The sequence below is a fragment of the Homarus americanus genome, unplaced genomic scaffold (assembly GCF_018991925.1).
Source record: "Homarus americanus isolate GMGI-L3 unplaced genomic scaffold, GMGI_Hamer_2.0 scaffold44246, whole genome shotgun sequence".
Classification (NCBI taxonomy): Eukaryota; Metazoa; Arthropoda; class Malacostraca; order Decapoda; family Nephropidae; genus Homarus; species Homarus americanus.
The window spans coordinates 926,760-952,062 of record NW_024745309.1 but is presented as its reverse complement, the minus strand read 5'-3'; the positions used below and the strand labels follow the sequence as shown (position 1 = coordinate 952,062).

Genomic DNA, 25,303 nt, shown 5'->3' with positions numbered 1-25,303 from the left:
TTGATGAACTTAACCATAACTCTACATGTTATAACAGTAGTTATAAACATCAGATTTTAAAGTAAGGACTCAATTTCCAGTAAAAATCACTTGGCCATACATGACGTCAAAGTAAAAACTGGTTGGTAATAATGCAGCTGATATAGGGTTGAATGAAGTCTTAGTCTGTTTGGTCACTTCAATGTCGGAAAGAAAGTAACCATAATCCTTATATGGAAAATAACAATACAGTATACAGTATACATGTATAGTACTTCACTATACAGTGCTGTATGTTACCTTGTTCTACATCTTTTTATATTTCTTACAACAACAAATGAGTCTGCCTTAGAATGCTGAACAACTGCCTTGTCCCTCTGCTATAGCCACACCAGGCATAGGTAAGTTACACACACTAATACAGTATTTCCTACAAGAACATTCTATTAAAACTTGAGAACATCAATCTCCCTGCTTTCCGGGTACTGGTGAATGTTTCCGCGTCATATTGCAGTCGGAGAGAGACAGATCTGTATATATTTATGTAAACACTACTGTCCACATACAATATATTGTAAATAAACAAAATATACTATTCTATACACTATACTGTATTCACCAGCAGATGTTATAATCTTGAGCTTGTGATGCAGGCAGGCCTAATTGTGATATGCTGATACAGTATGGCCTGCTTTGTCCTGTACCATCTACTGTGGCAGCTGGTGTTAATTGTCACTCTCCTATCCCTCCATGAAGGAGGGATTGTACATGCACTGTATATACTGTACTGTACACATACCCTCTACACACTAGACTACAGTAGGCATACACTGTCCACTCTATGTACAGTATTGTACATACGGAACTTTAACACTTACTGAATGTACACAATAAACTTAACTGTAATCAGTTTTTACATTTTAGCACTGCTTTAACCGTGTTCTTTGCTGATTATATCCTGGTACAGTAATGTACAGTACTGCACAACACAGATCATTTGTGAAAATAGCAGTGACTGAGTGAACAAGCTTGTACAATGGCAGCAGACAATGAACTGAGAGTGTTATGATGCTGGAGTTTGAGGAGATAGGCTGTGAAATACATCAGCCAATCATAGGCATCCCATGTAGTCACCTGACTGTAGTAGACAATCATAGCTCATGAGCACTCTGAGCCTACCCACCCACTTGCTCAGCGTTTGTCGGTACATGATGCAATCTCTCGAAAATTTGTTTGAATGTTCAAAACGGAGATATTTCCCTGAATTTCTCGGAATACTGTACTAAATTTTTTTTTTTCAGGGTAATGGAGAGTTCTGTGGATTGAAGAATCCAGCTAATGGTGAGATTATTGTATTAATATTTTTCATACATTATTATTTCCAATACAAACCCACTAGATATTTTGTTAGTTTAATATAAATCTATGCATTACATATTGATAACTTTAGTACTTTGTCTCTTGTTCATCAAAGCTATGTAGTGTAGTCACACCGAGCTTACACAAGGTGAAAAAAGTGGGTCTCATAGGCATGATGGCCCTTTAGGAAGAGAAAGAATACCTGTACAGCACACTGTGTACTAAACCTTTGGTACCCGAGGAGGAAACAACTAGTGTAATGGTATAGCATAATCTTGCTACACTTAAATGCAAGAACACCAAAATATATGAAATAAAATATTGGTCCTACTGAAACAAAGACAACCTTTACTGAAAAGTCAAACCAAATCTTTGAACTGCAGCAAGTTCATGACTTTGTGAAATATTAATTTCTCCTTTTCAAAACTCTGTCAAGATTAATATAATCTAAGTCTAGCATTAATTGTTATCAATCAGAAATTGATTGAGTTTGTTATCTCTTAGTTCAATCTGCAAACACAATCACTCAAAAAGAAAAGCATTCTGGTGAATTACTGAGTTCTTGTAAGCTATGCCACTGGCCATGAATACAGTGACAACCAAGCTGATCAGAGCTAGGTAATGTCTCAGTAGCTAGGTATGGCCCATGGTGAGCATATTACAATATATGAGTTAGTCCAACTGTGTTTCAGTGTACTGCACACACTGATAATATGTAGTGCTACCACACTAGCATATCAATACCCAGACTCAATCATGTAAAGGGTGTTCCACTTCTGTTACCTATCTACTGTATGAATAGCTTAATCGAATTCACATGAAAGACTTTTGAAGAGAACTGTTAGGATCCAAACTGCAGTAACAAAGAAGGATACACTTCAATGTTTTTTTTTTTTAAACTCAAAATTTAAATTGTGCCATACTCACTGAATCAAAGTACCGTCCTCATATCTGAGTGTTAGCAACAACAGTTCTCTACTCTAAACATTCTTGGGCTGCTTTTACCAATCCTCAAAAGTTTTGTATCTCTCTAGGGACCCAGGTTTTATTTTCATTCATTCATCCATCCCAGTCTCTGTCTTCCCCTGGCCCTCCTATCCCCAACTTTGCCCATTATATGACCAAAGTATCTCGTGCTGTGTAGTAATTAAAAAATATAACAAATGATAATAGCATCAAATGTATCATTCATAACCCTTTAGTGCTATTTCCAGTAGAAATGCAATCAAAGTTTTCACTACTTATACATGCAACAGAGTCCAAACAAGGACAGTATATATATATATATATATATACACATATATATATATATATATATATATATATATATATATATATATATATATATATATATATATATATATATATATATATATATATATATATATATATATATATGTATATATATATATATATATATATATCAGAGAAGATTAATCCATGTCAACACTTACTGACACAACAGTAGGATTAATGCCTATGGTGAACTTACGAATACAAGTGTCCAGTTATATGTACTGCAGTTGCTAGCATTTGTTTGAATGGAAGACTATAGAGAACTACACAGAATAACAATGCACTTGATTATTACAGTACATTCGCATTTAAATATTGTAGTAAATCAAAATGGAGGAGGATGCCTCTCATACGAAAAGAGAAGAGCTGAAATATCTCTCCAACATTTACACTTTTGAAACTTTACACCACAGGTACAGTGCTTCATGAAGTGCATATCACCTAATACTCCCAATGCACAAACACAATAAGTTTCCATGCTATCTTCCCTCTTTAGCACAATACAAAACTGTACTACCACTACAGTACTATATGCTAGTATCTAGCTCATGAAATCTCTAAAATGCTGAAAGCAAAATGAAATGCTCAAGATACCATAAGGTACAGTTAAAACATGATAACTGATGGAAGGAGATAAGACCTTAGACCTTCAGAAGATACAGAGATCTCCGACAAATACGAATATAATTTATGGTGAAAAAAATATTTGATAAATTTATTTGCACCCTTATTTTGAATAAAAAGTGCACAAGGGTTTTGGGAATGTTTAAGTAGTCTGCATAAGTACATGATAGAAAAATCAAATAGCCATCTTGGATGTACCCATTTGTTGCATCACTATCACTGGCCAATGCCCAAAAAGTAAAGAGCATCGTTACCTTGCAACTCTTACATCCCACTTTGTGTACTGTACTGTATATTATAGTTTCCATGTTGTGTTTGTGGTTTTTGTGTGCTAATTCTATGCCTTATCAGGGCTTCCAAGCACCCTATGCAGTCTTCTCGTGTTGCTGTAACTATCAGGTAAAAAAAAATATATATATATATACAGTATATCACTTTAGAAACTTAGATATATGCCCAGCCCTCACAAACCATTCCTGCCCACAGACTTAACTACCTTACACTACCACCAACAATTCTGAAGTATTCATGCACAGATTTCACTTGTTTTTGTGTAACTATGATTCAGTACTTTGATGAATGTCACTGTTCAGTTGACTTTAAAAGCAAATACCTTTGTTTAGAAACTCTAATTGTGGGTGAGATTGTACAGGTTTTAGGAAACAAACCAAATACCATATTTTCCACAAGAAGTTAACTTCCATGTGTGTAATTTTGCTCTTACAAAGCTTTATTTTGTACCAAACCTTGAATGGTTAAGGAGGGCCACTAGAACAATACACTATATAGAAGTTAATTTATTTAAACAGTGCACATTCTGAAAAGTTGCTGGCAAAATAGCGAATCTGAATCCTTCAATTGTGAATACTGTATGGCTGTCACTACTCCAAAATGACCCTGGGCTATGAATTCTTTAAGTAAAAAAACAAAAAATATTACAATATGGATCCAGATTTTTCAAATATTTTCAAGTACTGTATCATAAGACTGCAAATGCCATTAATGAATGAGTTATGTATCTACAACACAAGTTCTAGCAAGTGATCCTGACAAACATCTGAAAGGATTCTGCTTATGAGTCTACTAATTTAGCAGGAAATGGGTTAATATAAATCTAAGCGATGTAATGGAACTGCAATAAAACATTTCAAACAATAATCAATGTAAGTCCTTAATTAGACGATATGAAATATACTTCTCTTCAAAGTTAATTCTAGACCTGCCGAATGCCAAAACCTTCCTTATGCTAACTTTGAAATCATAAACTACATAAAATCTACAGTATAAGCTATCATTCCATCCATTAATAATTATCATAATTTATATAACTCTTGAAAACCTAACCATAATATTTTTTTCCCTGATATGTTTGACTCCCTCCCATAGCTACATAGAACTAAACCATAAAATTTTATAAAAATGTGACTGTGAAGATTTATCCCACCCAAATCCTAAAAAAACACCCTAACCTGGCACACTGAGACCTTCGTTAAGTAGAGATCTAGAGGAGGAGAAGTACGGCCGTAGGGAAGGCTTTGGTGTCGATGTAATGGAGATGGTGTCAACTTCTGGCCCAGAGTCACTAAGGTCCTCTAACTCGTCAAAAAGATCTTCAATTTCCGCTTCGTCCACTTCACCAGCTATGAAAGAATATAAGAATTTATATTTTTTTCTAAGAGCACCCAAAGGCATATTGTCCGAGGATACTTATAACTCCTTTGATTTCACTATGCGCAAATAATGTATAATGCTAGTTTATGAGTACAGAATCTAACTGAATGTCAACATGTATTTTATTTTCAGATACACATAATAATAAATACATATTTTCATAATCAACACAAAGTCCACTGTACAGTATTTTGAAGTAAAATGTGAAATAATAATCTACATATCAAAGGTCATACTACACCCAGGTATATTTAAACAACTGGTGAGATAAATATGAAGAACTTTCCCTAAACACTTTAATGTCTCCAGATATTCACCCAGAACTGCAAGGCAAGGGCAGAAAATGTGTAAAGATGATTAATAATTGGATTAGGATAGTTCAAGATTTTACTAACAAGCCATTAATTTTTTTTTTTATCATCAAGGAAAAATTTCCACTTCATTCACAATACAGGAGGTATGTGTTATGATGTAAATTACAGCTAGGTAGTTATCAAGCAATGCACTGAATAAATATTGTGTAAAACTTTACACATCAAAATACAGTACCGTACAGTGCATGTAATACAATTCACAACACCATTTCAAAAGTGTTCTAAATACCTGTTCTGGGATCCAGCTCTTGATCCTGATCAAATGCCTGCAAGGCCTCAGGAACTTTAAATCTCTTGAGCAATGCAATGAACCTTTGCTTTAGGTTTCGTTGCTGAGGAATAAGCAGGAATGGGTGTCAGAAAACAGTAAAAAAACAGGCCTGTGAATTTAATAAGAATTTTAATGTGACAAATATTCACTTTTTTGTATACAGTTATAATATCTCTATTAATTTTTCTATATGTTAGAACCTCACTAGTTCTAAGTACAGTACCAGCTAATTTGTAAATTTTTCATATGGGGGGTGAAATACCTGTTCAATAAAAATTTAAGTTTTCAACCAAATGTACAATTTATGATACCAAATGTTGAGTCATGTATATCTTATAATTTCCATATGAATTACAGTACAGTACATGTCTTCACTTTACCTAAAACACAAATTACTTGATATCCTCCTTAAACTTACCCACAAGCAAGGATAAAGTTTTGACACAGTGTATCTAGAAAAGTAAAAAAGTGAGGCCTTTCAAGTTAATGTCAAAGGAAAATTATTTTGTTATGGCTTAAGTTAAAATAAAAAAGGAAGTGAAGCATGATGAAAATATAAAAGGTGTTTGATTCAGAGTGAGTATAAACTAAAGGAAGTTCACACTGCACACAAGAAACACCTCAGTACAGTATCACACATTTATTAATCATTTCACTGGTTTTACATACCAGACAGTCAATCAACTATCTTATTCACAACAACATGATCCAACTTACCCGAGCATTGGGGGGTAAACTTTTGGAGCGGGCGCTGGACCTCATGTGATGATGGGTTCGTCTAGAACCATCTTCGAGAATAGGTTCAGAATCACTGCCTTCATCTTGTGAGCTGTAATCTTCATCATCATCACTGTAAACCTCTACTAGATCCACTGACCGATCTGAGGGTGCAAGAAAAATATCTTTAGGCTTGAAATACGATTAGAAAATTTAAGGACACATACCGTAACAGTAATTTCATCAGTTTCAGGAAGTGATAACAATTACTTGTATTATTAAACAGAATAAAATGTGGTGATTTAGCAGGATATATTATTCAGTATGGAAAGTTTAAAGGCAATCATTGCAATATTAAACTATATGATACAGTATCCTTCTTTGGCCTGAGAATACTATCTTACAAATTGGTGATAACATAACTAGATGTTAACTATTTTATCACCACCATGCAAAAAAATATGAAAACATTCATGCAGAATATTTAACATCACATAATAAATTCATATATGAAAGTACTGTCCACTACAGTATATTAAAGCACTCAGTCAGTGGGTTATACAAATCACTCGAGCAGATTGGTTACCATGACAACCAACTACCGAACCTGCAAGACCTGGCATCCGTGTCAGCGATGGAAGACATACAAGTGGGTTATCTGGACACAGCAGTGGAGAGGAGCCCCCCTGAGGTAGGCCCTGTGAGAGCCTTCGCGAGAGATGCACCAAGAGAGGAGCCAGAGCTGAAGTGCCACCCAAGTCATACAGTATTTACTTACAAACAATGAATATGTTCAACCTGTTTTTAAGTCTTCAAATTTAACTGATACCAAACAAAGCAATCAGTTATGATTTCAATAGTGTCATAATCCTCTCAAGTGGTGTCACAACCTTCATACAGTAATTGGTGTCATAACTCTGAAGTGGTGTCATAACCCTTTTAAGTGGTACAGTTGCGGAAATGTGTTCATACATCCCCTGTGGTAACCCGTGTTTCCAAACGGCAACATCGCAGTAGTAGTACTGTATTAATATTTATGAATGAATGGGTATTGGTCGTGTAACGCCGGATGTGATTGGTGGATAGGTTTGCTATAGGTGATATAGGTCGGCCGTTTAGAGACATGGGTTATCACAGGGGGTATAAGAACAAATTTCCGCAACTGTACCACAACTTTCTTAAGAGATATTACAATCTTCTTAAGTGTAGACACAATTCTTTTTAGAATATTATATCTTTACCAGCTTGTTCAAGACTAGACATTATTGAGAATATTTTTCATGTAAAGTTGTAACAATTAATAGATCAAGGACAAGGAGATTCATTTATTTTACCCATCAAGTCTATGAGTTGCAACTCAAGCTAACCTCTGACAGTGAGGGTTGGCACCAACAAAAATTTTTAAATTTCTGTTAGAACTAACTCTATCACTCAGAGAGGGGGTCTGGGATGCCCAAATCTCTATTCAGTGTTGAGAACTAAACGAATCTTGGTGCTATAGCAACTTACACAACACCTAGACCTTCCCTTGGCCATCATCCATTACGCAAGATTCTCAGTAACAAGCCTTAATATAGATGTTTCCCTAACTGAAGCAGGTCATTATTAATGAAGCAACTTCCAAATTAAACCTCCTCACCAGGATTATCAGCCATGAAAGACTTTGTTCTCTCTGCTGGCTCATCTGTGTCCACAGGCTGGGAGGAGAGGGAGACCATGGTAACTCGAGCTAGTGACGTCCCCTTCTCCTTTCCTTCACTGTATAATTCTAGTTCCCTGTCGACCGGACGCTGGAGAACCTGTCAAAATGAGAATGAGAGTAAATTACTCAATCAAAGTCTTATTTCTATGTTGTTATCATACAGTATCAATACCGTACTACTCTTGAATCTCTGACATTGGCAATAAAAAAAACCTGTCAGCCTTAATGTTTTTTGTTGTGTTGATATCTATGTAGCATAAACCTCTTGTATCACACTTTTACTTATTTGTGGCTTGAAAGGCTCGGATAGCTATTTACATATGTGAATATCTTGCTGTTAGGGAAGATATTTTCATAAGCCTTGCAGACTATCACAAAATGTATGAATCTTGACGAGAATTTCTTGGTTTGCTGGTCCAGATAATTGATAAAAAAATGGACAGGCATTCTTGTATCTATTAAACCTGTCATGCTTTCAAAAACTATATTACAGTACTGTACTGGTACTGCACTACAGTAATATGCTTAAAAAGTGTACCAAAAATAATTTTTGAGAACCGAGTCAGAATTTCACAATCCTCAACTATACAGTAAGTATCTGAACATGTGTATGTCTACCAAAACACACAATTCTCAAAGTAAAATTTAAATTTTAAAATCAATGAACTAAAGGTCTTCTGTGCAGTCATAGATTTCTTAAAACTTCTTCAAAGGAAACCTATAAGAATATAGCCAATAAATTACTTTAACTTCAATTGCTTTACAATATTCATCTTGTCCAATCTTCCTTACTCATCCCTTTATCCATAAATTTTTATTAATTCATTATTCATTTGTTTACGTCTTATCACTTGTCTTTCACTGCAACTATTCTATTAATAATTTTCTTCCAAATCTCCATGTTTTTCTCATTCCAATTTTCTCTCATTTTCATCCATTCTCTTTTTTCTCTGTTCTCACTCTTCTTGACATGCTCCCTTTATTCTAAACCTTTCCCCTCCTCCCTTCTAACCCTCCTTCCTCCCCCTTATCATTTATCATCCCTTATTAACCTTAACCTTCCTTTCTAGCCCTCTTTCCTCCCCCTCATCCTTTATCTTCCCTCATTACCTTTACCCCCTATCCTCCGCCCTTTCCTTGCCCTCCCTCGTTATCTTACCTTCTTCTGTCCTTCTAACTCCCTTTTTCATAAGTACTGTATTCATTTCTCTTTTTTCTGCACCTTTATTCTTCCTTCTCCTTTCATCAATCACAATCTTGCTCCATTTCCTCCTGTTCCCTGTTTTTAGTCTCACCTGTGACATGTTAATAACTCCAACAGCCAGTGTCTTGAAACCCAAGAAGGTGCGGTTCTTGTACTTCTTGCGCCGCTGAAGCATAATCTGCAGCGTGTTGCCCTCACGCTTCAGGAAGTGTGGGTACTGAATGACAGACAACATTATTACAGTATTGTAACTTAATCTATTGAAATTTACATTCAACATAAATGTTCATCATCGAGATCTGGCGGCACATACAAGTACGGAATATATGCTCATGGTATTGGTATTTGAAGGTAACGTATTGTACCAACCTTTGGAGGGGTGTGGGGGGGGGATGTAAGGTCATATGATGAGGAAGAGGGACATAAAAAATTAGTTGGATGGAATAAGAGACTACGGGAATGCACCACAGAACATCATACACTCGTTGCCATAATTTACCTCTGACCTTCAGCTGTGACCCTGACCTTAGACAAAAACTCAAATAATGTACAATGTTCTGCACTTCATCTAACAATGACGTATAATTGAATGTTTCATTAGTACAATTACTGGACAGTATATCTTTATTGATACAAGAGATATGATCAGGACAGGGGAACTAACAAACTCATACCATAAAAAAATATACAGGGTAACCCCAAAATATCTTCTTTTTTTCTAATAAATATTATTTTTGCTATCTATTGTAAGAACTAAGACTTACTATATAAGTTATAACAGAAATGTCAAGACACAAAAGTGAGGACTGTGTTGTACTGCTAAATTGTTAATAAGCCCCTGAACCCCAATTAATGAAGAAGAACCACTACAGAGTACTAAAGTGTTCATGCAGCATGGCCATCCAAGGTACCGGCCTCATGCACTATGATGTTCTGTAATGAGGTTTTCAAATTCTACCTTGACAAAGAGCACTCAATGTTGAAGATGACAAAAACTACCATATTTTACCTACATATTGTATACATTTTGATATACTGCCTGTCAACTTGCTCTTTCTATTTAACTAAGTCACTTATTCAATCAGCCATGTTCTCAAACAAAACATGTCTTCTGTTGTCAATATTTCCTATGAAGACTAAAGTCAAAGTAATACCCATTAAATTAATATGATAGCCAAATATTATTCATTCAATGGCACCATCAATATTGAAAAAAAAGTGAGTTCTGTTATTGGAGGCCATAATGAATACGGTAAACACAATTTCTGGAATAAACAATTAATTTTTGGTATAATTCAGACGTGAAAAAACACAAATTTAATTGAAATTCTAGAGCCAGCATGGGATGGTTGGAAATCCACTGCATTTTGTACAAGTGAGTAGAGTGAGTGTCAGAGTGGGGGGGGTGACACTGGGGGTTGACACTGGGGTTGACACAGTGGGGTTGACACTGGGGCTGACACTGGGGGTTGACAGTGGAGGTTGACACAGTGGGTAGGTGACACAGTGTGTGTTGACACAGTGGGGGGTTAACACAGTGGGGGGATTGACACAATGGGGGTTGACACAGTGGGGGTTCACACAGTGAGGGTCACTGGAGAGGAGGCCACTATGAATGACGTAAATGTGAGGTTACCACTACCAGCGACCACTGTGCTGGTGGTTACTGTGAAGGGCCACTGTGGCAGAGGTTATTGTGGTGAGTAACTGTTAAGGGTACCACTGTGGTCGGCACCATTATATAGGGTTCCTATGTAGAGGGAATCCCCCAAATTTGTGGGGGCGTCAATGGATCTGGGAGGAGAGTGACAAGTGGTAGGAAGGAGGGGACAGGGCACGAGTGAGGTGACAAAGGCAGGTGCTTCGAGGTAGGAAAGGATGGTACCATAGCTGAAAGATGCTGCTGCAATATGTGAGAGGGGAGGGTATAATAGGTGAGAAGAAACGGTGTAAGGGGTGAGAGGGAATGGTGCTACAGATGAAATGGAACCGTGCCAAACTCACCTGCAGGGAGAAGGTGAGCTGTAGTTCTATGTCAAGAGTGCCACTAGGGGGGATGGGGATCTCGTTAGAGCGGAGGGTGCGCTTGGAGGACTGCATCTTGACAGCCAGCGTGACAGAGTTGAGGTCTCCACCAAGAGGATGCGTCACTTGCAGCCGTGTCACTGTCACATTACACAGCCTGCAACAGAAGAGACAAGGATTTATCATACCGTAATATGAAGGAGTTCAGCAGTGGCGTTATTGTTTCTGATTCATGAGACCCTTGTAACTCTTGACTTGAGTGCATTATAGTAATAATTTATATGTATAAACAAATTACACTGATACATAAGATGCAGCATGCTCCAAGAGCTGCAGATATGGGTACCTAGTAACACAGGGAGTATGGGAGAGGCGGCGCGGCCGCGCACGCCCACTGATGACAAGGCGTGTGGGGCGGCGTGGGGCAACAGGCTTGTTGAGAGCAGCGAGGGAGGCGGCAGATGGACTGCTGCTGAGGCAGGGGGCAGCACCCGCTGATCCTCCACTCACTTGACGTGCTCCCAAGGAGTCGAGGGGCGAGGGAGGCTCCGGGGAAGAGGAGCAGAGTGAGGGGACGGGTGAAGTGGGTGGCGCCAAGGTGTGGCCACTGCTGTACATGGCACTAACAGTTTCCTCCGTGCCAGCGAAGGATCGAGGTCTCCGCCCTAGCCAAGCCCCAAGCTGGCGTGCGGGGCTAGAGGAGGACACACGCCATACTGCGCCCAAGGAGCGCCGCGGGGTTCGGTCAGGCCGTGGGCCGTGATGGTGAGGGCGTGTGGGGCTTCGCAAGCCACCCACCACCCATGATACGCTGGCGCGCTTCCTAAACGGGTCATCAAAACACCTGCTACGGTGGGCGCCGTCGTCGAGTGGCTGCGGGTGGTCGGGGGCCGAGAGGGCGGCGACGGGTGGCGTGGCGGGCGTCACGGACCACGAGCAGCTACGAGGGAAGCCCCCAGCCATGGCGGGGCTCTTGACACCAGCAGCGTCAAAAGGGGCGCTCACCATCACGCTCACATGACCCACACTCACTGCACACGACGACCTTATCACCAACCACTGCCGACCAACACCACCTGACCAGTGCCACTAACCTCCGACACCCACCACCATCCTAATCCGCTACATCAGCACTCACTCACGGTTTTCTCACGACAAATTCCTACACGAAGGAGCTTAGCTCACTGAGATATCAGTCCCTGAAAGAAAAAAGATTAACATTCACTTCTTCACATTCCCACGAAAGTTGGATTTGCTAAAGAAGTTTTTGCATCAAATAAAGATAGTTTCAAGCACGAATAATATAATTATGTTAAATGGTGAAGTATGAACAGCGGCGACATGGCTTCCCATCTACCACAACCCCGCACCCACCCTATAACTGCCTCATCTTTACACCCGCCCAATAAACACCACACGTCACTATCACTAACCAAAACAACAATTTCACTTCCCTCTTACCTAGCTACCACCAACACCATCACCACCACTACAGCCTCTACCACGCTCACGACTAATGCTGGTAAGCCCTAATGAGCAGAATATGATGAAGGATGAAGGGGAAAAATTACTTGAGGGTGAAGAGAATGAAATTGAGTGGAAGAGGAGGGAAGTGTGGGGAGGAATGGAGTACCAGTGGAGTATGGAGAGAGTGCACGCACCAACTGTTCCTGCACCACAGTCTTCTCCTGCACCATCAATTACCTCCCCGTCCTCCCTCCACTACAGATGCTCCTTGCACCAATAAACACACCCCCTTTGGTTCAAAGGTTACACTTTCTTTAGACCAAAGGAACAGTGGCTGCGGGTCTCCCTCACGTTGCCCCCAGGACGTTAGAGTGTATGTTCCCTCATCAACACAGATTTACATATATTTTTCGTCACACTTTTTTCTGACTTATTTCACAAATAAATACGGTTATTTCTACGGTCTCACAAGACACATAGCCACTTGACCTTCACAAATGATAAATGAAAATAAGGAAACATCAAAGCTAATTTACAAATTTAATGAAGCAATGCAAATTACACCCTGAAAATAGTATATAATACCCCCCCCCCCAAAAAAAAACACACAACAACAACAACAACAGAAATACAAGATAATCAGTATTTTTTAATTCACCAGTAAAAAAAAAAAGAAAAAAAAGACAACTCTACATTAACTTTACTCAACTCAGACATGACAAGGTACCTCTAAGGGCGGCGCAGAAAACTTATTGTGCTCGTTCCTGGGTTCCCCCAAATAACAAGATGCCAAGAACGAGCGTGATGCAGTCTACTGTGGGAGGTCATCACGAGTAGGTCTAGTCATACTGCGTAAGACTGGTACTGGGGAAAGAGGGGGAGCAGGACAACTCTCCCACCCCCTCTCTCTCTCATTCACCCTCTTCCCCTCTCTCTCTCATTCACCCTCTTCCCCTCTCTCGCCTCCATCCCTCCTCTCTCTCCCCCAGGCTCGCCTGCCACATCCCCTTCCCACTCATTGACAAGTCTGACACTATCACTCAGGCCCAGTGATCAGCCAATCCTATCTTCCAGAGTCCCCAGTAACTTGTTCATCATATTCGTCTCCCTACCCGCACTCTCCTGCTCTCCCTGTCCCCTGCTCTCTCTGTCTCCCACTTCTCCTGCTCTCCCTGTCTCCCCCCTCTGAAAATGACCTTCTCGTTACCATCAGTCCCCCGCCATCATCATCAACTAGGCCGAACACAATTAAGACTTCAGCTCCACAGTTATAATCTCCCTTCTCTTGGGACGAGATATAGCAAACAAAAAGATGTGGTCGAGAGTTTAAAATGTTTAGCTCTGTTTTTCCTAATGGGAGAAAATCTTCTTAAAAAAAATAGTATGACGTAATTTTTGGCTTTGTTTAGTTGGCAGAATACCCAACGTTCCTGATCTGACTGTTCTTGTTCTTGTTTTTTTGTGCGTAAATGGAAACCTCATTCTACAGTTGGGGGAAGTGAAGGGGCCATGCTGTATCTACACTGTCTCAGGCATATGGGACTTTCACCTTTACAGAGGAACGGTGTGTTGAGAAGTTTTATGTAACGTCGTATTTAACGAAGTGTTTCCCCCCACCAAAAGAAACGCACGCACACATACATACACTCACACATATATATTCTCTCTCCCCAGGTTAACTGCCCCTTTAACCGCTAACTCAAGGACCGCCCTTCTAAACTTGTGTAATGGCTGGCCACCACACAGTACCCCCCCCCCTCCATCAACCCACTCCGTAAATCAGTAACCTCCCCATACTTACACTAATAGGGATGAAATTCCCCTCACGACCAATCACCTCACTGAATAGAACTTAATTTAGACGGCGTGAACAAGAAGGCCCCACAAGTCAAGGACAGCTTGAATTAATAATAATAAAAAAAAAAAAAAAATTATATATATATATATATATATATATATATATATATATATATATATATATATATATATATATATATATATATATATATATATATATATATATATATATATATATATATATATATATATATATGAGAGAGAGAGAGAGAGAGAGAGAGAGACTTAAAACAAAGTAAAACAGGTGAGAATACAAACGGCAACAGTAGCATGGAACAGCACGACCCGCAACAGGAGTCAACAACAAGAAAAGACAAAGAAATATGGTCAATGATCAATGGTTCGTCAACACCTTCAGAAAACAATGAATAAAATCTTTCAAAATTACATAAGAAAAAACAAAATAAATCCCGATAACTGTAGCTTAAAACAGATTCCTATGTACCATTAAACCAACCATTATAACACACGCTCTAAGGACACGCCTATATAATACATTTCTTGAGCCTAACCTATGATGATAATACTTTCCAGGTTAAAAAAATAAGTAGGGTGGGTGGGTGGTGGGTGGGTGTGTGGTGGTGGGTGGGTGTGTGGTGGTGTGTGGTGGTGTGTGGTGGTGTGTGTGGTGTGGTGTGGTGTGTGTGGTGTGGTGTTAGTGTGTGTGGTGTGGTGGTGGTGTGTGTGTGTGTAGTGTGTACCGTATTAAGACAGCTTCCTCCGCCTCCCTGGTCAACATGTCGTCGCCAGATCCTCCACGCAGCGGAACCCATCAATGGCACGTCGCCAGCCTCGACACAGGGGCCGGAGAGTAGGGTGAGAGGGGATTGGGGTGGGAGAAAGAGGGGGACCGAAAGTGCGTCGTGGATCTGGTTGTCTCGTCCACTTGGCCCTCGACTTAATACACTCTCTCTCTCTCTCTCCTCTCTCTCTCGCTTACTACTCTCTCCTCCTCCTCCTCTCTCTCTCCGCACCACTACCTCCCTCCCCCTCACTAACTCTACCACCCTTCCAGCTTACAGACGTACAACTCCGACCTCTCCTTGTCCTTCATTAATCTTCCTTTTCACCGCTGCCTGTTCACCACCACCCCCCTCCTACATACCCCTTGAGGATGAAAATGAGGGGTAACATCTTAAAAGCGGGGTGGGGGTAGGGGGTAACTGGGGCATATACGGGAGGGGAATGTAGGCGGGAGGGGGGTTGTAGGCGGGAGGGGGGTTGTAGGCGGGAGGGGGGTGTAGGCGGGAGGGGGGTGTAGGCTTGGTGTGGTAAAAGTAGGGCGCCTATAGAGAGTTCCATGAAAGAGGTGGAGTGAGCACCATACTTAAGTACAGGAAATTATTCATGGTACCTAGAGACCACAGGCAACCTCTCCCTCCCTCCACCACCCCTTTAACATTAGGAGATTAACATATTCAGTGAAAGGAAACATATTACTTCCTCTGATTCTCAAAATAATAGGATTAAATTAATTTCCTTTCCTCTCTTTATCCAAAATCAATAGTAATTTCCCCAAAACTTCCAAAAACAAAACAAAACTCATCAGTTTCTGTCTAAAATCCCTCGGTTATTTCCACCAATATACAGAGAGAAATATTAAAAAAAAATTCTTATCAAGAAATATCCTAAACAGAACCCAGCAGGTGACCTAACAACGGGGTACATCCATTCCGAGCACAGGAAAAGATCAAGCCAGTTTAACATCCAATCAGGGTATAGGAAATAAACGACAAATTGGTTCTCCACATATCGAAACTTTAATTTTTTCACTCTAGACGCTACTTATTAACCCTGAGAGAGAGAGAGAGAGAGAGAGAGAGAGAGAGAGAGAGAGAGAGTTAGTTTTCCCCCCACCATAAAAGAATATATCCCCTCGATTCGTAACATTCTGCTTCAGTTCCGGCCCCTAAGAAGAGCTCAAAGCCTCGTACTATCAATGGCCGAGACTCACGGGTAAAAGATAATCTCCCCTGATAACTCCTGAACTACAGCATCCGGGTAAAAAACGTTGTCGACACTTAATATCCGGTGTAGAAACGTTGTAGGCAGGTAGGTGGGTGACTGACTGTTGGTAGAAAGGAGAGTGATGGCAGGTACGTATTACTACTATTACAACTACTAATAACAATAAAAGAACAAAATCTTTAAAATGCAGGAGGAAGAGGAGGAGGAAAATCGATTAACACCACAGCGAGCAGTGTGACCAGATAACAAAACGGTAAGACCTGTGCAAAATTACCCACACAGAGGGGGAGGGATCGGGTGGTGAGGTCGCTGAGGTACTGGCAATACTGAATGAAGGGAAGTAAACATATGATGAGTTGAGACACGAGACTAATAATAAACGAAGGAAGTAAACAAGTGATGATTAGTAAACAAGAGGGAGGAAAGTAGAGGGAGAATATGCAAAAGAAGAGAGGAAACATATGGGAAGAAAATGAGAAAGCAAGAAGGAGGAGGAGGGTGATATGTTAAGAGGAGGACGGAGAGAAATGAGAAATACTAAAGATGAGGAGGAGGAATATAAATGATGAAGGGGAAGAGAAAGAAGAATGTGGAGGTAAGAAGGAAGAGGAGGAGCAGGAAGAAAGAGAAAGGAGTAGGAAAGGAGGAAGAAGGAAGAAAGAGGAGGGCGTAAAGAGAAGGAACACACACACACACACACCACTACTAGCCTCAACATCTCAAAAACAATAAACTTAAAGTGACCGCCTCGCCTCCCTGGGACACGCTTAGAATTTGGAAACAAAACAATACCTTGAGGGTGACTGTGATCTTCCTCGTATTAAAAAAAACCCAATATAATACGCTAAACAGGAACCCTACGAACCTTCTGGCCTTCCTCAACTCACCCAAGAGACCTACTTAAACTCTATCGTCTTCTACATAAAACATCAGCCATCTAGTATCTGATTCGTCAACTAAAACGTCCATGTATAAACCGTATCCTTCCCGCCTACTCAAAACTTCCACTCCCTTACCCTACCATTTGTCCACTTGGTTATATAATACTTCCCCTGTGAATTTCCCCAACTTCCCTAACTTCCCTGACGCCCCCCGCCTCCATCCCCCCCATGAAAAATTCACCTTTCAGAGCCTACAATATTTTATGCCTTAGGGGGAAACAAGAGTCGATCGCTTCCCTTGACTCATTCGAAAACGATTACGTTGTCACGAATAAATAGCTGGGAAGCTGAAACACCAAATTGTGGGCAGAGAGGGGAATATTGTAGGCAGAGAGGGGAATATTGGAGGCAGAGAGGGGAATATTGTAAGCAGAGAAGGGAATATTGGGCAGAGAGGGGAATAGTGTGAGCAGAGAGGGGAATACTGTAGGCAGAGAGGGGAATACTGTGAGCAGAGAGGGGAATATTGTAGGCAGAGAGGGGAATACTGTGAGCAGAGAGGGGAATATTGTAGGCAGAGTGAGCAGAGGAATATTGTGGCAGCAGAGAGGGGAGTAACGGAGGCTGGTTGTGGGTTAAGTCTGGCCAAATGTTAGTTACGACGAGAGAGAGAGAGAGAGAGAGAGAGAGAGAGAGAGAGAGAGAGACAACCATTACATCTTTAAACAGACTCGTCCCACCTCCTCCCTCTAATTTCCGTTTTCAGTTGCTTCCTAAATACTAATGAGACTTTTCACCGACAGAGTTGAGCGAGACTTGAGGAGGAACTCAAATAATCTGAACGACAGTGACTGGCGGGCCGTGACGAGCACAGAGGCGAGAGAGAGAGACAGAGAGAGACAATCGCCCTGAAGAGACGACATAGAAGAAGTGAGACGAGGAAGACATTAGTGTGGCGTGGAGGAGAGACAAAGAGAGATATATAAGTAAAGGTTGAAGACATTGGAAGGAACACAGGAGGAGGTCAGCGAGGCATGGAGACATTCGCGAGAGACAAAGGAGATATCAAAACGAGAGAGAGAGAGAGAGAGAGAGAGAGAGAGAGAGAGAGAGAGAGAGAGAGAGAGAGAGAGAGAGAGATATTCTGCCTTCACGCAAGACTGAAAAGACAAAGTCGACCTAAAGAAACTCAAAAAGCGAAAAGAAGAAACCCCATAAAACACTGAAACAGACGAGGGGAGGCAACAAGTTAGGTCTACTCAGGCACTCGAATGCAACAACTGCAACAGTGACACTCATGCCTCTGCCCTTAACTCGATGCAACTTCAACTTTGCAACTTCAGTGTCTCAACTTCCGGGTTGTGAGACTCGGACTGCTGAGCGACACATCTAAATGAGGCATCTGGAGCATGCAGGCGGGTGGCGCTGCATGACACACTCTCCCTGTCAACCTCTCACTCTCTCAATCTCCGGCCTCCTGGGTGTCAAATTCTTACTCTTCATCATCACTTTCGGTCGCCAGTGTCACCTCTCACTCACTCACTCACTCACATTTTCGCCCGTACATTTTCGATTGGCAGGTTTCAGTTCTTATATATTTTACAACTCACCAACAACATCTACTACCACTACAGCAACTTTCACCTCTGCTGCTGTAGCTCCTAGACAACTGCAACCCTTATCTAATCCGAATACCCAACCGGTCACCCACCCATCCCGTCCATCCGGCTACCCATCCAAACCGTCCACCCGGCTACCCGTCCACCCGGCTACCCGGCCACCCAGCTACCCATCCACTCGGCCACCCATCCAACCCGTCCACCCGGCACTCCGGCCACCCATCCACCCGCCCGCCCACCGCTGCAGGTTGGCCCAGTTCGACCAGAAACATCAGGTGTCGGAGGCGCTGCTGTTGTTGTTGTTGTTGTTGTTCACTTCCGGCGCGGTCAACATGTTGCCGCTCGCCTAAATAATCAATCACACCAGCCTGGGTATCTGCCTGACAGCGATACTTTCATTTTTCCACCCAACAGGTGAACTGATCAATACACAGGTGTTTCATAACCAGTATTGTGGCGAGATTCTTCCACCAGTGAAATACATATCTCATGGCATGGGACGTGGCACCCACAGGTACATCCGGCACCAGGAGGCACCCACAGGTACATCCAGCACCAGGAGGCACCCACAGGTACATCCGGCACCAGGAGGCACCCACAGGTACATCCAGCACCAACAGGTACCAGGAAGAGGCGAGCTAATTAACCGGACGTCACGCCGTCTGTCCACGGCGGAGTAATTTATCTTCAATTTTCTTCAGCTTTTGGAAAACTCAAATTACATTTCGTGTAAAAATAGCGACGAACATGTTGTAAAAACTGGACTCCATAATTAGCTTCTGCCTCGGGCGATAAGTCATGAACTCACTAAGAAAATGCTGGTTATCTCTCAGGTGGATGGTATGGGTGTTTTTGAAGGGAGAGCTACTGGTAGAGAAAACCACGGCCATAGGCAGTTGACATTTCTTAAAAATTCAGTGTTAATCTGTCGTTTCCAGGTAAGAGTTCCAGTGTTTTCCAAATATATATTCTTCCAGCAACACTTTCTATATTTCGTATTTCCAGTATCATCTAGTTGTCTTTAGGTAAACAAATTCCAGGCCAGAGTTTCCAAGTAAATTTCAGCCTAGAGTTTATATTATATTTTACATTTCCAGTTTTTCCTCTTAATTTCCAGCCGTGACGCGACCCCCTGCCTCACTATATACCACAGAACAACACACCACCACTATCCTTCAGTCATAACTAAACATAACAAAACGTCGAGCAAACTGAAGAAAAAGAGGAAGGGCGTTGAGCGAAAACCGACAAAACCAGATGGAAGAGAGAGAGAGAGAGAGAGAGAGAGAGAGAGAGAGAGAGAGAGAGAGAGGTGGGAGGGCCAACAGCAGCGTATGAATGATGTAGAGGCTTCAGTGGGCAAGGATAATTGTGAGCGAGGTTGATAAAGGTTGCCTTGGCCAGTGTGTGGTGTACAGGAGGCCTCCATACTGATAAAGGTGGCACTCTCCCTACCGTAAATGGGGGCCTGGCACTGGCGGCATCGTTCACTGCCACACTGCGTTATAATGGTCGTGCCAAGGTCAAGTGTCTCCGGTCTACCGTATAGTAGTGGCCTTAATACCTACTGTTTCATACAATTGTCAAATAGTGTCTTCGATTACTGCTATAGGCCTACTGTATGGCTTATGTCTGCTATAGGCCTACTACATGGCATTAAGTCTGCTATACCGTATACTGGTTTCATCCTCCTTCTAATCGTCTTTCTTCCCTCACTCATTCCTCCTTTTCTTCCACTCTCGTCTTCACCCTGCAGGAGGAATGATTCACACAACTGGGGTGTTGGTAAATGAGACTTTGAAACTAAAGGCATTTTGTAACTCACAGTTAGGATACCCCATGAGAGAGGGAGGGGGAAGGAGGGAGGGGAAGGAAGGGGAAGGGGAGGGGCAGATTAAGGCTACAGCCTCCAAGTTTTAAGATTTTTTCCACCGTCATTCCTGCCCTAACCTAAAAAAAAATATATATATATATCCTTACTCGGACGAATAAACTTGCCTGTTTGTTTAATGTTTTGCGGATAATTTACTTCCCCACACGATGAAAACAGACACTGGCACTAAGAGAGGAAACTTGTACTGTATAGCACTAATACAATAAGAGAACTCGAGAGGTCTTTACTTACCGAGCTGGACAAAAGGTCGCTGATATTAGTTGCAAACACACACACACACACACACACACACACACACACACACACACACACACACACACACACATATATTATTATTATTATTATTATTATTACACACACACGGATGGTTAGTCGAGTGTGCGTGCGTATGTTTTTGTGAGTGCGTGTGTTGGCATGTGGGCGCAGTTCAGAGAATTCCGTGAAACGTTACTCTTACCCAACACGCTATTGTCTGCCAGTCTGTCGCACCTCCCATTTGCCCCCACCCCCCTATCTCTCTCTCTCTGTGGTGAAAGAGCAGAGAAGGGGAGAGAATGGGATGACAGAGGAGGGGGAAGGGGCGTACGGCTGAGAGTGAAAGGGGAAAGGGACGTGTGAGAAGAGAAGAGGTGGGGGAGGCGTGTAGGATGAAGAGGGGAGGGAACGCGGGCATGAGGGGAGGGAAGGGGTGCAAGAGGGTGTAAGGAATTAGCTGAGGGGAAAGAGGGGTGGAGAGGGAGAGAGATGGAGGTAAAGGATGGGGATGTGAGGGAAGAGAGAGGAAGGGAAGAGGGAAAGGGAAGGCAGAGACCTCTGATGCAACTACAAACACGGCATTCGTGGAATACAACCTCCCTACCTCCCTTTACCCCTCCCCTTCCTGTCTTCCTCCCTGTCTCCTGCCCTGTCTCCCTCCCAGTTGCTGAAGGCCATTTTCTGTGGAAAGGCCGTCATTTTCAGAGAAAGTATAAAATTGAAGCAAAATACGAGTCCAGGTTCAAAGAATATTACTCTTGGAATCATTTCAAGTTCGGTAAAATAGTCTGTCCGAACCCACCCGAAAGTTTTTGAGATGAATCCGTATTCTTGAACTGTTAAAAATAAAAACATTAATGTCTTCAGTTTTACAATTCTATTAATCTAAGATCTTTATTGGCCGACCAGTTGATTAATCTATTACTTGGGTTAGATTAAGTGAGCTTGACCTTTGGGTTGTTCACTCATCTTGAATGGGCAGAGGTTCATGGTGAAGTTAAATGGAGAAAGACAATGAGGTGGATTACAAAAGAAGGAGATGATAAAAGAAGATCATATAGACGTAGGAGGAAGTGGAGGAAGAGGAGGAAAAACAAAACATCTAAACGATCAGGAGAAGGGATAGTGGAAGCAACAGAAACAGGAAGAGAGAGAGAGAGAGAGAGAGAGAGAGTGAGCAGAAATAGATGCAGGAAATGGGATGTAATGCAAGACAATAGGCACCCCAGACAGCTCAAGATGGACAAGTCTCGTCTCCCCTCCCCCTCCCCTCCCCACCGCTCAGGATCAAGCAGACAGAAAACGTAGATTATCAAGTTCATCGGGGACCTTCATGTCATCTGTCAGTATGCCAAGTGTGTGTGTTCATGTCCTCTATTAATTGTTCCTTTTATCGTGTACACAATTCCCCAGGGCACGGAGGGTCACAGGCGGACACAGATGGATACATAGACGGGCACAGACGCAGATGGACACAGACAAAGACGGACTCATACAGGCACAGACTGACACACACAGGTACAAGCGAACACAGACGGACACACATACACGCAAGCAGTGAAGGAAAAAACAAGCAGTCTGAAAAAAAAAGGGTGAATAAAAACCTTACATTTTAGTCATTCGTTATTCTCATCACTACACATTATTCTTTTTGGATTTTTTTACTGCCTCATAAAAAAAAAACACTGTTGATACCATAAACCATGACTGTGTGGGGGTATTAACAAGAGAGGGTGGCTATAGCTATGACCTGTTTACCTGCCTTGATGACCCAGGTGTTGTGTGTGTCTGTGTGTAGCTCAAAATTATCACCAAACAAGGACCTAAACAAACTATCTCTCTACCTTAAAATATCTCCCTTAATGGACATAAATTATTACACCCACGAGACAATTTTAAAATTTTCTACACATTGGATGAAGGAAATTGTATTATCTAATCAAAACTTTAGAGCTACGAGATACTCTGTATATACCAAGCAAGAGTCACTGTTCCTCTCGATGGAATTTGGAAACCATCATTGACCGCCGCCAAATTGGGCCAATAGTTTGGGTTTTGTTACAACATCGTCTAGGCTACGTCATCATCAGCTCCAAATGAGAGACTTTAGTTTATGAAGGTAAAATCCGCCTCCTATATCGATCAACTCCTACATAGCTAACCCGAACAAATAAAAAGAGGATTACTAACGGATTAAATTAATTAAATTACAAGATTACTGCGTTCAATTAGCAGTATGAATCAACTATTTACCATTTGGAACGACTGAAATCCCATGATGTATTAGTCATCCCGTCACCACCACTAATCCAGGGCTTAATGGAGCACAAATACTCTGCCTCTCCTCTTCCCTCCTTCCCTCTCCCCTCCTCCCCCCTCTCTTCCTTCTCCCTTTACAACTCTCAGGTAGGTAATTTAACCGGTTTATTTTATCCAGTAAACAAAACCAGGACAAACAAACCGATGGTTAATTAATTCTTCCTGGCCTTTAGTCACAACAAATAACCTTCACCTCTAACCTCTGACAAGGACCAGTTAAACCTCGTGTTCACCATCATCTAACAACACGTCAAGTTAATCATCAGGGAATAATCTCATCTACGTACGTACAGACAGATAGATAGCAGTTAATTATACCTTAAATCTCACTGACGAATCGTTGGGATATAGTAAAGGAGAACTAATGAACTAAACCTCACACACAACAACTATACTCCGTAAATCAGTGAGACATTACCTTGATTTCTGATCGATTATCACCTTTAACTTCTACTTTGAAAAAAATGTGGTATTATCAGTGGACGCTTTAGTTCAAACAGATAGATAAATCAATCAACCAAAATAACCAACCAACAGACATAAATGAGTCGTATATTCCAGGGACTAACGAAGCATCAGGGAGACGTAACCTTCCCATACCCGCCACAATAATATATATTTTTTTTTATCGTAATGTTATAATATAAAAGGTTATTATGACAGTTATCTACATGGCTGTAATTGGTATAAAATATATAATCATAAAAAAATAAATATATATAAACTATGAAGGCTATCACGTTAAGGTATCATATATCTGATTTTAATAATAATACCAGAGATGCACAATCATACAATACGCTCGTACCAAATCCTAGAATGTAAATTATGAAGGCCATTTAATTCATTACATGTATACAAATATTTCGTGTTTAAAATCATTGAAAGATCACTAAATTGACTGTACTTCTTGGTAAACCCTTTAAGCATACAAACTACTTAAAATTACAACAACAACAACCACAACAACAACTACCAAAACTCCAACAACAACAACAAACAAAACTCCAACAACAACAACAAACAAAACTCCAACAACCACAACAACAACTACCAAAACTCCAACAACCACAACAACACTATATTCCCCCTCATCTCGTTACAACTACAACATTACCGTAATACAGGAGGTAAATGACTACAATAATTCGTTCTTCACTTCCTATTAGCGATATAAGACCCTGATGAGGCTTTGATTACCAACACTATCGCTAATCACTGCGCAATCACCACTAGTACTATCACCAATCACCACTAGTACTATCACCAATCACCACTAGTACTATCACCAATCACCACTAGTACTATCACCAATCACCACTAGTACTATCACCAATCACCACAAGTACTATCACCAATCACCACCAGCACTACCATACAAATATAACTTGTTTTAATATCATAAATACTGTATTATAGAGGCAAATAATTAAATAAACATCTCTAACTTCATATCAAAACCTAAACAAAAAATAATTTGCTTTCAACATTAACCGGAGAGAGAGAGAGAGAGAGAGAGAGAGAGAGAGAGAGAGAGAGAGAGAGAGAGAGTGTGTGTGTTTATGTGATTGTGTGTGTGTACTGTGTGTGTGTGCGTGTGTGGAGAAGCCGTCACAGTATAGATAAGGAAACATGGGTGTTGTTCCCCGTAGAGTTTCACCACTAAACACTTAACATACATACATACATACATACATACATACATATATACATACATAAATACATACATACGCCAATACGAGTACAGCCACATACACAAAACTACAGGTAAAATTACAACAAAATAAGTGACACATCATAAAAAAACAACAACGTGTAATG

At 41.1% G+C, this 25,303-nt stretch overlaps 1 protein-coding gene across 3 annotated transcripts in view; it reads right to left on the bottom strand.

Moving 5' to 3' along the window:
* Positions 1–4,742: 4,742 nt before the first annotated feature.
* LOC121878636 (phosphofurin acidic cluster sorting protein 2-like) overlaps positions 4,743–25,303 on the bottom strand; it is a gene marked incomplete at its 3' end in the record, with an annotated part of 54,469 nt that continues 33,908 nt past the window's right edge. For all 3 annotated transcript variants that reach the window (XM_042384961.1, XM_042384960.1, XM_042384962.1), the window contains 7 exon segments: positions 4,743–4,898; positions 5,533–5,635; positions 6,292–6,455; positions 7,931–8,090; positions 9,289–9,414; positions 11,202–11,379; positions 11,569–12,421. In XM_042384961.1, the coding sequence (XP_042240895.1) occupies positions 4,743–4,898; positions 5,533–5,635; positions 6,292–6,455; positions 7,931–8,090; positions 9,289–9,414; positions 11,202–11,379; positions 11,569–12,230 (1,549 nt within the window).